General features: G+C 42.9%; 1 protein-coding gene across 1 annotated transcript in view; it reads left to right on the top strand.

The window, feature by feature from the left end:
• Positions 1 to 15024, top strand: part of SLC35F1 (solute carrier family 35 member F1) — a 397468-nt gene that overhangs the window by 226770 nt on the left and 155674 nt on the right. Inside the window, exon 2 of the mRNA XM_073337159.2 lies at positions 5098 to 5273. Coding sequence (XP_073193260.1) covers positions 5098 to 5273 — 176 coding nt within the window. The remainder of the gene's footprint in view (positions 1 to 5097; positions 5274 to 15024) is intronic.

Genomic DNA, 15024 nt, shown 5'->3' on the forward strand with positions numbered 1-15024 from the left:
GAATCTTCACATTTACAGTATCTCATCAATGGGCAGCAGTGGCAAGGATTATGGATATGTGGTTTCTTTAGCACTAATACTAGTCTCTTCTGTTGGCATCTTTAACATGGTGGCCACTGCCCAAGCACCCTCTCGTGGCCAGGAGTGCCGCTACAGTGTCTGCCTTAGTTTTCCCTTCTTCAGGGCTCCTTAAATAGAACTGCCTGCAGTTTTGCTCATCCACTCACAGCCCTTCTTGGGTGTGGAGTTTTGTATTAATAATAATTTAAAAAAAATCTTCAACCCAGTCTTAAACTGGGCAAAGCCCCCAAAGCACTGTCTCTTTCTGTTGTCTAAGCAGCTGGAGAATGTCCAAAGCCCGGCCTGCCTTCTCCAAAGGATAAACACACCTTCCATCTGGGTCTTCTTAACCAGCCCCAGTCCCTTATTCAGAGACCCTCTCTTCCTGCATCTTTACTGCACAGTTCCTTGTAGATCTGTGTTCAGTGCGCTCCCTCTGACTGCTATAGCCCAGGTGCAGCCCTGTCCCCTTAACTGGCTCGACTGTGAGCACCTGCTCTATAACAGGAGAGCTGGATCTGTTTTTAATTACAAGGCCCAGCCATCCTGTGACACCATCCCAGTTGATGTCTTTATTTCACAGAGGCGTGTTTTGTATCTGAGTGAAAGGTGTAAGGGTGGAAGGAGTGGTTATATGTGTGATGGGTCCAGTCACAGAGACCCCCTTGGGACTGCCACCTGATGTGCTGAAATTACCTCTGAGCCCGTTTTCCCTGCCAGCTTGGGACTCCAGAACCCTGCCTTGTTGAGCGAGACATGTTAGCCTGCTGCAACACAGACTCAGGGTCTGGGCCACGCCCCCAAAGCTACAGACTTTAACCAAAAACAGCTCAGCAGGTTACCTCTCCAGCATCCAGACACCCAGTTCCCAATGGGATCCAAACCCCAAATACATCCGTTTTACTATGTATAAGGCTTATACAGGGTAAACTCATAAATTGCCCACCCTCTATAACAGTGATAGAGAGGTATGCACAGCTGTTTGCTCCCCCCAGGCATTAATCACTTATTCTGGGTTTATTAATAAACAGAAGTGATTTTATTAAGTATAAAAGTAGGATTTAAATGGTTTCAAATAATAACAGAACAAAGTAAGTCACAAAGCAAAATAAAACAAAACACGCAAGTCTAAGCCTAGAATCATAGAATTTTAAGGTTGGAAGAGACCTCAGGAGGTCATCTAGACCAATCCCCTGACCAACATCAGCTAAATTAGGGGTGGCCAACCTGTGGCTCTGGAGCCATATGCGGCTCTTCAGAAGTTAATATGCGGCTCCTTGTATAGGCACCGACTCCGGGGCTGGAGCTACAGGTGCCAACTTTCCAATGTGCCAGGGGCTGCTCACTGCTCAACCTCTGGCTCTACCACAGGCCCTGCTGCCCCTCTCCACTCCACCCCTCTCTGCCCCATCCCCTCAGCCTGCCATGCCCTCATTCCTCTCCCCTTCCCCCCCAGAGCCTCCTGCACGCCACAAAACAGCTGATCAGGAGGTGCGGGGAAGGAGGCGGAGTCGCAGATCGGTGGCTGCCGGTGGGCGGGAGGTGCTGGGAGTGGGGGGGCATAGCAGATGGGGGGCTGCTGACGTATTACTGTGGCTCTTTGGCAATGTAGATTGGTAAATTCTGGCTCCTTCTCAGGCTCAGGTTGGCCACCCCTAAACTAAATCATCCCAACCAGGGCTTTGTCAAGCCAGGCCTTAAAAACCTGTAAGGATGGAGATTCTACCACCTCTCTAGGTAAACCATTCCAGTGCTTCACCACCCTCCTAGTGAAATAGTGTTTCCTAATATCCAACCTAGACCTCTCTCACTGCAGCTTGAGACCATTGCTTCTTGTTCTGTCAGCTACCACCACTGAGAACAGCTTAGCCCCATCCTTTTTGGAACCCCCCTTCAGGTAGTTGAAGGCTGCTATCAAATCCCCCCTCACTCTTCTCTTCTGCAGAATAAATAACCACAGTTCCCTCCGCCTCTCCTTGTAAGTCTTGTGCCCCAGCCCTCTAATCATTTTCACTGCCCTCTGCTGGACTTTCTCCAATTTGTCGACATCCCTTCTGTAGTGGTGGGACCAAAACTGGACACAATACTCCAGGTGTGGCCTTACCAGTACCAAATAGAAGGGAATAATCACTTCTCTCGATCTGCTGGCATGCTCCTATTAATATAGCCCAATATGCTGGTGGCCTTCTTGGCAATGAGGGCACACGCTAGCTGACTCATATCCAGCTTCTCGTTCACTGTAATCCCCACATCCTTTTCTGCAGAACTGCTGCTTAGCCAGTCAGTCCCCAATCTGTAGCGGTGCATGGGATTCTTCCTTCCTAAGTGCAGGACTCTGCACTTGTCCTTGTTGAACCTCATCAGATTTCTTTTGGCCCAATCCTCCAATTTGTCTTGGTCACTCTGGACCCTATCCCTACCCTCCCGTTTATCTACCTCTCCCCCCATCTTAGTGTCATCTGCGAACTTGCTGAGAGTGCAATTCATCCCATCATCCAGATCATTGATAATGATGTTGAACAAAACCAGCCCCAGGACCGACCCCTGGGGTACTCCGCTTGATACCGTCTGCCATCTAGACATCGAGCCGTTGATCACTACCCGTTGAGCCCGACAATCTAGCCAACTTTCTGTGCACCTTATAGTCCATTCATCCAGTTCATGCTTCTTTAACTTGCTGGCAAGAATACAGTGGGAGACCATATCAAAAGCTTTGCTAAAGTCATGATAGATCACATCCACTGCTTTCCCCATATACATTAAGAAACTGATTACAGGTAATAGCTCACTCTCAGAGATGTTCCAATAAGCTTCTTTTACAGACTAGAATTCTTCCTAATCTGGGTCCTATTCTTTCCCCTGGTATAGTCCTTGTTAGTTCCAGCATCATACTCACATCTTAGGTGGAAAGAAGGGGTTTTCTCATGACTGACAGCCTCCTTTGTCCTGCTCCACCCCCTTTTATAGCTTTGGCACAAGGTGGGAATCCTTTGTCTCTTTGGGTCCCCATCCCTCCTTCTAAATGGAAAAGTACCAGATTTAAGATGGATTTCATTATCAGGTGACATGGTCACATATCACTGTAAGATCCAAGTCTCTATTCCCGATGGGCTGGCCCACACATACACAGGAAGGCTTTCAAGTAACTAAGGCCATTTATAACTGATTGTTTCTGAAACACCCTTCATGGCCTCCACTTAATATGTTTACATCAGTGATACAAATTTATATCTTATTTTCCTAACTCCAGACATAGAAATAATAAATACAAACAAATAAGATGAACACACTCAGTAGATTGTAAGCTTTGTAATGATACCTTACAAGACACCTTTTGCATAAAGCATATTCCAGTTACATCATACTCACATTCATAAGCATATTTTCATAAAGCATATGGAGTGCAATGTCACATGATCTTAGATTCCACCAATCCAAAAACTTCCTGAAGAGTGCAGGATCTAGCACAGTGAAGGTTGTTCTCTCTCTGTCAGATTGCTTGTTTTTTTTTGGTGTGGGAGAGGGAGATGGGCAGGGGAAAGGGGGAGAAGGTGCTACACAACAGCTTGTGCTTCCCTGGGCCTGTTTGGTTGTTTCATACCATGACTGGCGCCAAGACACAGTAGAAGGAGGATTGCTTGAGAAAGGGGGAAACAAATCTGACACCTGAGGTTACTAAGAAAGGGGTCTTTGTAGCCCACCTCTTCACAGCTGCCAAATATTCAGTCACTCTGAGGGAGATATGGCAGGGAGAGGGAAACAACATTGAAAGATTTTTAATATTTGGAAATGGTGGTGTACCAAAAAGATTTTCATCACAGATGAACAGTGTTCCACACTGACGTGCTGCCTTGCCTGTCCCCCCTGCTTCTACCCCACCCCCACCCCTAGCAGGACACAGACATGGAATAGACTTGGCATCAGCACAGCTGTAGGGACAAAATAGTGTCTGGGTATGGTCTCAGTAAACTCGTCTCACGGGTACATTTTTCAAAAAATGATGCCCATGTTGCATGTGTAGAATATCATGTAACAAAGCTGGAAGCACAAGCAAGTAACACTTGAATGTTCTTTATCTGGGTTGAAGTGAACTGTGGTGCAAAGAGATAACAAAGAAACGGGACTGGACGGGCAGGAAGGAGAAATTGATGAGGATGCTGAGGGAGAACATGGCAGGGCAGGGGGGAGGGAAGAGGGCGGAGTATAGGACAGGAGCGGGGGAGGCAGAAGAAAGAAGGAATATGGAGGAAGAAAAAGTCAAATGGTGGGGATGAGGAATGGAAGGATAAACTGAAACAAGAGGCCAGTTCAGATAAGGAAGTTTTTTGGAGAAAAAGAAGTGATGAAAAGAATTTTTTCAAAGAGGAAAAATCCACAGGAAAGTAAAGAGTGGAGGAGAGAAACAAGAAGGTGAAAAAGATTGAAGAAAAGATACACAATAGAAGGAAAGAAATGAAAGCAAAATGGAAATGAGATGAAAGAACAAACGAAGGAAGCCAGTACATTCATACATTTTATTTTATAAAAATGTAGATCTAGAAACATGATAAAATGGGTTTTTTTCTCTATTTGGTTGTGTATACAGAGAGACACATACTAAATACTGGGACAGCTATACACTTCCATTGTATTGCAAATGTGAAATTATACTCCTGGGCCTTTCCTTTGAGACACACACAAGCAAACCTGGGGAAAGGGGCGAGGAAGTTTTAAGACTATATGGGCCCATATCCACCAAATCTTTCCCTTGTGTTGTGTGCATGAAATTTCACAGTTATTCTTCCATAATCAAGAGGTTTTTATAATACATGAACAAAAGCCAGTGTGTTTGGTAAGTATTTCAGTAAATGCTGAGGAAAGAGATGGTAATATTTATTAGACAACTCCTCCAGGTACATTACAGATCAAGGCCATCATGTTTCTTCCCATGTTTTAACACTTTCATTTGGATTTACGCTCCTTGGAGGAGGATAAGAATTTCTTGGATGGCTGAGAGGCTGAGTGTTTTATGTCTGTGTTTTTTCTTGTTTCTTTTAGGGAGCTCTTGCTGTCTGTGGCTCTTGGCCAGGTTTTGTCCCTTCTTATCTGTGGCATTGGCCTGACCAGCAAGTATTTGTCAGAGGATTTCCATGCCAACACTCCTGTTTTTCAGAGCTTCCTCAATTACATCCTCCTGTTTTTGGTCTACACCACTACACTAGCTGTCAGACAAGGTAAGTACCATTCTTTGGAAGGGAGGTAGCTTCTGTAAGCGATTTTGTAGAATCTAGTCCAGGGATCCCCAAACTTTTTACTTATCCCACCCCCCCGTCCCGCTCCCTGGAGCCGGGCCCAGGAGCAGGGCCACAGCTCTGGGAGGGAGGGACACAGACAGGGGTAATGGGGCCAAGGGTAGGGCCAGAGGTGGGGGTGGGAGCGGAGCCTCCCCCCGGGGGGTTGGTGCCAGCCTCTGGTGCCCCGGCGGCCAGGGCCAGGAGCGGAGCTGCGTGGTGCTCCCACCCTGCCCCCCCATGGGGGCTGGCCCAGGCCCCAGCCATGCCCCACTGAACATTCCTTCACACACTTCTAGGGGGGCGCACCCCACAGGTTGGGGACCTCTGATCTAGTCACTGTGGACAACATTTTCCAAAGTACTCAAATCCTGTTTTTTAAAAGCATCTAACTTACTCAGGAGCCTAAGTTCCATTGCCTTTCATTCAATTCAACTAAAGCCTAGATCTTTTAAAAGGTATTTAGGCACTGCCGTGCTTAGCGTTGCAACACCTAAATGATTTAGGAGCCCAAATCTATTTTCATAAATCCTTTTTTAAAATGAGCTTTGGGCTCCTAAAAATGGAACATAGGCTCTTGAATGGCTAAAGTGTAAAATTTCCAAAAGCATCTAATGACATTCTTATTCTATGTATATCAACTAATCCTTTTTTCCACAACACATTAAAAATTATATACTTTCTGGATGAAAGGGAAAAAACTTTCATTAGAAAGGACTATTTAATAAATAACAAATACAGTAGTGTTGTGTGAAAGAAAAATCTGTATCCTTTCTGCCTGATTATTTCCATGTGAACATTCTTCCTGCTCCTTTCTTCCTGTTTCCTACACTTCATTTAGGTCTAGATTGCAAGTTGGAAAGTTTTGGAGTGTTCTAAAACTTGGTATCTATTAAAAATGTTCAGAACGGGTGAATGCTCATCTCTGAGAATGTCAATCCTTAGGAATTCTCTCCAGGAAGTTGCTGCTCAGCCTTTCTTTGCCTTCCCAGTTCAGTTTGGTTTGGGGAAACATTGTCAAAGGCTCTCTGGAAAACCGTGGTTAAACTGTTGTTCTGGAAAGTGCAAGTGTAGATCTTGCACAACTGTTACCAAACAGTTTACAGAATTGTTATAGCCTAAAAGTCTCATTTTCAAAAGTAACTCGGGACTTAAGCTCCTAAGTGAGTAAGGACTTTCAATGAGATTTGGTCTCTCAAGGCACTTAAGTGTTTTTGAAAATGTTACCAAATACTGCAGAGATAAGGTGGGCGAGGTAATATCTTTTTTATTTTAAATGTTGCCCTATGTTGGGACATATCCTGTGATGCCATTCCACATTTAGATTTAGAACACTATTATCGTGTCTATCACACACTGAGTTTTGAAACTGTTTAAAACTTTCTATGAAGAGCAATACGTAAAACATAATTCCCCAGAAGATCCTAACACAATTTGAAAATAATGTGCCAAAAATGTATGGTTTTGCCTGAGGTATGAAAGTTTGGTAATTGGCCCATCCACAGATGGACAGTTATCTAGTATAAAATGAAAGAAAGAAGGATTAACTTTGTGGATTAGACTGTTGGTACACAAACCAACACTTAATGCACCATGACCGGAACGATCATCCAGTAGGAGACTGTCCCTGCCCTGCAGGGCTAACAGGCTGAGTAAACAAGATAGACAAAGGCTGGGAGAATGTAAAATGGGGATGCTAATATTGCCTGATGAGCAACTGAGGCACAGAAAGATTAAGTTACTTGCCCAAGGTAATACTGGAAATCTGTAGCAGAGCTGGGGAGTTAAGCCAAACCTTGCAAGTCCTGATGTAGTGGGATTTGAATACATCCTCATTTCCTTCACTTAGCAGTGTTTGGTGGCAGTGGGAAGAGCCTTCATGAAGTAAGTTGGGAGTGGGTAGGACTTGGTGCCATATGAACAATTATTCTAGACGAGAGGGCATAGGTGTTGAGGTAGCATGACCCAGAGGGACAGTGGTCATGGAAGGTGTTTAAATTAGGCTGCTATTTAAAGTTGGTCCAGAGAAAAATGACGGCAAGAGTTGGAGGGCACCCACTGAATAGCCTGGAGCAGAGGCTACCAGGAAGGAATGTCTGGAATTGGCAGGATGCCCAGAAAAATCCTGGACAAGGAATGGACAGAGAAGAAGGGAGAGCAGTAATCCAAGCACATTCCATAAAATTCCTACAGAGCACTACAGCAGCACATGGCCATTTCATTTATTGCCCATTTAATACTGCCATGTGACAAAACCCTGTTGGATTGGGATTCACTTACTCAGCAGATGGGTCTAATAAATATCTATTAAGGCAAAACACTCAGCAAGTAGTGATCAATTACTTACAAGTGGGAAGCTCATTAGGACAAACTCATCACAGTCACCTTCCGCACTGGACAGTACAGCTTCAACCTCCCTTTGTTACACAAGCTGAAATAAGTTTTTGTTATCTTTTTTTAGACATATGAATTAGTTTCTCATTCCCATGTTAATTCTCCTTCCTGACCAGTACAGATATAGTGTTAGTTCAATCCAGTCTTTTTTCAGTTAGTTTCTTTTCTTCTCACATACTCTGGAATTTCTTACACATACATAGTTCTACTTATACTTATGCTGTTAAACATTATCAGAACAGACTCTTAAAATCCACAGCAGGCTTCTGTCAGGCCTAAATATGGCTTTGCTCCTAACAATCCCCACATTGGGTTTTTTGCTTGTGTATTTATTTCAATTCTTTATTTGTGTGTTAGACTAGAACAGTTTTTCTAGCAGCTCTAATTGTTTGGCATCATTAACAGATGAAAACCACATAGTAATTGTATTAATTTTGTACAGACTGATTCAACTCCAAGTGCCGGGCATATCAGAAAACTTCTTTCTAGCTTAGCTTCTTCTATTTCATATGCAAAATTTAAGATTTCTTAAATGACCCCATCTTTCTCTTTCAGAAAACAAACCATGAAAACATTTGTAAAAGTCAAAAATAACGTCATCCCTATTTTTTTTTTTTTTTTTTTTTTTTGCTTTCTGAATGGATTGGGAGGAATATATAGGCATATATAGAGGCATTCACTTGAGAAACTAAACAGAATTTCACTGAGGAACTGCAACACTTGCTTCCAGTAACTTCTTTGGGGGCATCCTTAACTTCCCTGCGTGGGACTCCCCTTTCTTTACTGAACTCTTCCAAATCTAGATTTGTCCTGAATCCCCTGTGGACTGGCCTTCTCTGACTGTCCACCATCTTTCCAGTAAAGGGGAAAATTCCCCCCTGCCATATTGAATAGCCCACTTCTATCTCCAGTCTTGCTAGCACCTGTGTTCACTTCCTTCCCTCCACCCACCCCCATCTTTCCAGATCAGCCTTCCTGTTCCCTCTTACCTCTTAGAGTGGCACGGCTATTTTAGCCACAATAAATAGCTCCACTGTATTGCTTATTTTAACTTTGTGTAAAATACTCAGGGCTAGATCCTCACCTTGTGTAAATCAGCATAGCTATATTGAAGACAATGGAGCTACACCAACTTATTCCAGCTGAAAATCTGTCCCTGCTACTACATAGTAAAACAACACCATAAATGTGGCCTCATGCTCTATGGCCCTACATTTTCACAACAGCAGTTAGCATGAACAGTTAGAATTGTGCTTTCTAGCATGCTAGATATCTGCATCGATCTAGAAAGAGGAAAAATACTGATTTCCTGTAGAAGGAAAAGGCATGAGCTCCTCCACTCTCCTTCTGGACATGTTTAAGGATCTAGCTATCTGTCAGTCTTAGGTTTTTATAGGATGTCCAACACCTTAATATCTGGGTACCAAATGCAGTATTTCAAATTTGCTTAAAGTATAATCTGTCTGAGACTGTTCTTTCCACAACTGCGTATGGCTGCTGAGGCTTGGAGATCCTCCCAACCAAGGAATTCCCTATCTATTCTTAAAACTTCTTATGGGCCTGTCATAAATATAAAGGAAAGGGTAACCGCCTTTCCGTATACAGTGCTATAAAATCCATCCTGGCCAGAGGCAAAATCCTTTCACCTGTAAAAGGTTAAGAAGCTAAGGTAACCCTGCTGGCACCTGACCCAAAATGGCCAATGAGGCGACAAGATTCTTTCAAATCTGGAGCGGGGGACAACAAAGGGTTTGGGCTGTCTGTGCAATGCTTTTGCTGGGAACAGATCAGGAATGCAAGCCTTCCAACTCCTGTAAAGTTAGTAAGTAATCTAGCTAAAAAATGCATTAGATTTTCTTTTGTTTAATGGCTTGTAAAATAAGCTGTGCTGGAGGGAATGTGTATTCCTGTTTTTGTGTCTTTTTATAACTTAAGGTTTTGCCTAGAGGGATTCTCTATGTTTTGAGTCATAGAATATCAGGGTTGGAAGGGACCTCAGGAGGTCATCTAGTCCAACCCTCTGCTCAAAGCAGGACCAATCCCCAGCTAAATCATCCCAGCCAGGGCCTTGTCAAGCCTGACCTTAAAAATATCTAAGGAAGGAGATTCCACCACCTCCCTAAGTAACGCATTCCAGTGTTTCACCACCCTCCTAGTGAAAAAGATTTTCCTAATATCCAACCTAAACCTCCCCCACTGCAACTTGAGACCATTACTCCTTGTTCTGTCATCAGCTATCACTGAGAACAGTCTAGAGCCATCCTCTTTGGAACCCCCTTTCAGGTAGTTGAAAGCAGCTATCAAATCCTCCCTCATTCTTTTCTTCCGCAGACAAAACAATCCCAGTTCCCTCAGCCTCTCCTCATAAGTCATGTGTTCCAGTCCCCTAATCATTTTTGTTGCCCTCCGCTGGACTCTTTCCAATTTTTCCACATCCTTCTTATAGTGTGGGGCCCAAAACTGGACACAGTACTCCAGATTACCTGTAAGGTATTTACAGGGAATCTGATTACCCTGTAAGGTATTTACCATCCTGATTTTACAGTCTTTTACCTTTTCTTTAATTAAAATTCTTCTTTTAAGAACCTGATTGATTTTTCATTGTTCTTAAGATCCAAGGGTTTGGGTCTGTGTTCACCTGTACAAATTCTTGAGGATTCTTATCAAGCCTTCCCCAGGAAAGGGGGTGTAGGGCTTGGGGGGATATTTTGGGGGAAGACATCTCCAAGTGGGCTCTTTCCCTGTTCTTTGTTTAAAATGCTTGGTGGTGGCAGCATAGGGTTCAAGGACAGGGCAAAATTTGTACCTTGGGGAAGTTTTTAACCTAAACTGGTAGAAATAAGCTTAGGGGGTCTTTCATGCAGGTCCCCACATCTGTACCCTAGAGTTCAGATTGGGGAAGGAACCTTGATAGGGCCTAATCCTACAAAATGCTGAATACTCAGGCCCCAGTCCAGCAAAGCACTTTAAGCATCTGTTTAATTTTGACTATGTGAATAGACGCGTGGCTACAACTCCTATAAGGCAACACCGTGATATGGAAAGGCAGTTTATTTTTTTGTTGCAATGCTTTGAAACAAAATAATTTGGATCAGTTTGACAAAATGAAATATTCTGATTTGGATCAGTGTCCCAAAATGAAATATTTCATTTTGATTTTTCTATCAGGAAAATCAAATATTTTCAGTAAAATCAAGAGTTTCCTATGCAAAATTTCAATTCTGAAGAGGCTGTATTTTCCATCAGAATGACATTCTGATGGGAAAATTCTTGACTATCTCAATTATTTTGTTTGGGGGATTTTTTGTTAGCTTAGGAATCTTTTTTTCACAAAATCATACAAGTCAGTTTCCATTTTCCACAAGAGACCAACTTTAAGCTTATTAGTTATTTAGAATGCACACACACTACAGCTAACATTAGCATACCCTTACTGAAGCACCAGTATTGAAGTATTAAGTTCTAAATTTTTCCTTTCAATTTCTTTGTGTGCATGTAGCTAAATCAATGTTATAACAATAAATGTTGTTAATGCAATATCATAAAATGACTGAATATCATTATGTATAATCTAACTGATTTTTCCAAAACTGTGATAAATATTAATGAAATCTACAGCATGTAGCACTTCCTTCCTGGATAACTTGCTGTCATGCCCATTTTTATTTTGTTCACTGTTGTGCCAAAACCTATTTTTTGTCCTCTGTGTCAAGGAAAAGGATTGTACCTCATCTTATCACAGCTCTGCCCCCTAATCTGCAAAGGAATCTGCTTAGAGGGATCCTGTCATGACACTTGTGGATACTCATTTGTGTTCGAGGTGACTACACAATGAGGACAAGAGAGAGACGTAATCATCCTTCTGTTAGTGAAGTGGAGCGATGAAAAAGAAACCTGGGGAGATCAGCTTTAGCACCTGAAAAAGCAATAAATGGGAAACTGTGCATAGTGGCCCAAGAGGTGTTAATTGTCAGCAGTCAACATTGTGGTGGAGGCATCAGCAGCTTGTAGGCAAAAATGAATCCTTTCTAAAAGCCACCAAGTATGTTAAAAGTGAATATAACACATATACTAACACTGTAAAATAATTAAGGGATGAGAGAATAGTAGGTATCTATTTTGAACAGAAGGGAAAAAAATCAATCTCAGGGGCCCAGATTCTGCCTTTACTCATACTGAGTAGCGCCTTACTCTGTGATGATTTAAATAAGACAACTTGCTCAGTATGTCCTGCCTAGCATGCATAGGAAAAATCAGGGCAATAACTTGCTGATTCAGAGGGGTTGTCTGAATGTACATAAAGCTGGATGAATCCTCCTTCTTAACAGCGCTAAGTGATGAGGTCATGCCAAACATCAATGGAAATATAATTCTTCCTAGAGGCACTGTAATGTCTTAGATTTTGCATATAACCAGATTTGACCTGTGCCATGGAAGATGAGTTTTAGCCTCCTGTGAGACTGTTAGCAGCTGAAGTCATGCCACATGTTATTGGAAGGTTTATTTTATATCGATTTCCTTCTTGGATTTGACCTATAACCTCAGTGTCTTAATATGTGTATTCCTAATTTACCTGCTACTCATATGGGTTCTTCTACAGTGTGTTTGAATGAAAAGACAACCTTTACAGGAGTTGCTCTATTTCACTGTACTGTACATCTGCCCTTTGGTGAGCAGTCAAAACAACTATGTCTTCTATTGGTCAATTTTATTCTAGTAGTAAAACTGCATTTATCTTTTAATTTCTTAAGGGCCAGATCCTATAGCTTGGATTGCATAGGCTACCCTACTAGACATCCAAGGAGCTTTCCCCACAGTTGGCACCTCTGTGTTTGGGTCACACATAATAATGTGGCTGGGACATGCAGGAACATTATCAATAGAATGTGGTTTTGTCTAAATAGGCTGTTTTTGTCAAAGCCAAAACATTTTGTGGAGGCATATCCAGGACTTTCTAGTCACTTCTGATGGGAAAGAGTGAGAGATCCAAGTTGAAGAAGTCTGGTTTTCAGTTTGGAAACAAATGTTTCAATGCACGTTGGTTTTGCACAAAATATTCAAAAGGTTTTGATTTGATTCCAGTGCAGAATGCAAACAAATTACAAAACAGGAGAGTGGGTTTGTTGGGGGGCGGGGGGAACCTGGATTTGTGCTGGAAATGGCCCACCTTGATTATCATACACATTGTAAGGAGAGTGATCACTTTAGATAAGCTATTACCAGCAGGAGAGTAGGGTGGGGGGAGAGAAAACCTTTTGTAGTGATAAACACCCATTTCTTCATGGTTTGTGTGTATAAAAACATCTTCTGTATTTTCCACATCCGATGAAGTGAGCTATAGCTCACGAAAGCTTATGCTCAAATAAATTGGTTAGTCTCTAAGGTGCCACAAGTACTCCTTTTCTTTTTGCAAAAACCTCAACAGTTATTACAAAATGGAGTTTTGGTCCTCCAAACAACTCTACTTGTGAGAGCAGCAGTATTGACCTCCCTGTGGGGGCAGGGTGAGCTTGGGGCCATGACCCAGACCTCACACAGGCCAACAGACATCCTAAAGGTTAGCAGAGCTCCCACAGAAGCAAGCACTGCCCTCGAGGCCCGGGATTCTTTCTGGAGCTCCCACTGCAGAGAGTCCCTTCCAACTACCCCAACGCAAGACTAGGTGCTTAAAATCACAGCCTAACCCTGTATTTTGAAAAATAAACAGCCAATGCATGCATTACCACTTGGGATCAGCACCAAAATGGCATTTTAGCATTTGGAATTCTCATAACAATATTTCATGTTGCCCCTACTGTGTGTTACTTTGTAGCTATCAGTGGATAGTGCACTTCCAGTAACTTCACTAGTCTTTCAACCATGAATGCCAAATTGTATGGGATACATTTATTCAGTATGCCAGTTGGCAGTCTGCGGCCGGTTTTGTTCAACATCTTTATCAATGATCTGGATGATGGGATGAATTGCACCCTCAGCAAGTTCACAGATGACACTAAGATGTGGGGAGAGATAGATATGCTGGAGGGTAGGGATAGAGTCCAGAGTGACCCAGACAAATGGGAGGATTGGGCCAAAAGAAATCTGATGAGGTTCAACAAGGACAAGTGCAGAGTCCTGCACTTAGGAAGGAAGAATCCCATGCACCGCTACAGATTGGGGACTGACTGGCTAAGCAGCAGTTCTGTGGAAAAGGACCTGGGGATTATAGTGGAGGAGAAGCTGGATATGAGTCAGCAGTGTGCTCTCGTTGCCAAGAAGGCCTCTGGCATATTGAGCTGTATTAGCAGGCGCATTGCCAGCAGATCGAGGGAAGTGATTATTCCCCTCTGTTAGGCACTGGTGAGGCCACACCTGGAGTATTGCGTCCAGTTTTGATCCCCCCACTAGAGAAAGGATGTGGACAAATTGGAGAGAGTCCAGTGGAAGGCAATGAAAATTATTAGGGGGCTGGGGCACATGACTTACAAGGAGAGGCGGAGGGAACTGGGGTTATTTGGTCTGCAGACGAAAAGAGTGAGGAGATTTGATAGCAGCCTTCAACTACCTGAAGGGAGGTTCCAAAGAGGATGGAGCTAAGCTGTTCTCAGTGGTGGCAGATGACAGAACAAGAAGCAATGGTCTCAAGTTGCAGTGGGGGAGGTCTAGGTTGGATATTAGGAAACACGATTTCACTAGGAGGGTGGTGAAGCACTGGAATGGTTTACCTCGGGATGTGGTGGAATCTCCGCCCTTAGAGGTATTTAAGGCCCGGCTTGACAAAGCCTTGGCTGGGATGATTTAGTTGGTGTTGGTCCTGCTTTGAGCAGGGGATTGGACTAGATGACCTCCTGAGGTCTCTTCCAACTCTAATATTCTGTGATTCTATGAGTCTCTTTGGCTATAAGTTGAAGATCCCTGATCTTATTCAGATAAAATTCAGTTAGTGGATGAGAAATAAAACTGCAATTCTGATTCCTGACAATTTATAGTTTAAAGTTCCATGGATCTTTTTGCCAGGAGTAAGAGTTGTCATTTAGTTTATACTCTTTTGGGTACAAGAACTGTCTTTGTCTGTTTGGAATGCTGTAAGCACTTTTGCAATCTAAACAAAAGTAATAATAGATCCAGTTTCCTATCCAATCCAATTTGGATAATTACATTGTGGCTGCTTAAATTTTCCCTGTATTTTCAATTGAATAAGGTACCTTTTTTTCATTTCCCGCCTTAAGTTGTTGAATAATGTTGCTGTGTGTTGTATAAAAAAATTTCTGTTCCACTCAAGCAGTGGCTGCAGTTCAGTGGTGGATGAAATGATTCCTGT

This window comes from Lepidochelys kempii, chromosome 3 (genome assembly GCF_965140285.1).
Source record: "Lepidochelys kempii isolate rLepKem1 chromosome 3, rLepKem1.hap1, whole genome shotgun sequence".
Lineage (NCBI taxonomy): Eukaryota > Metazoa > Chordata > Testudines > Cheloniidae > Lepidochelys > Lepidochelys kempii.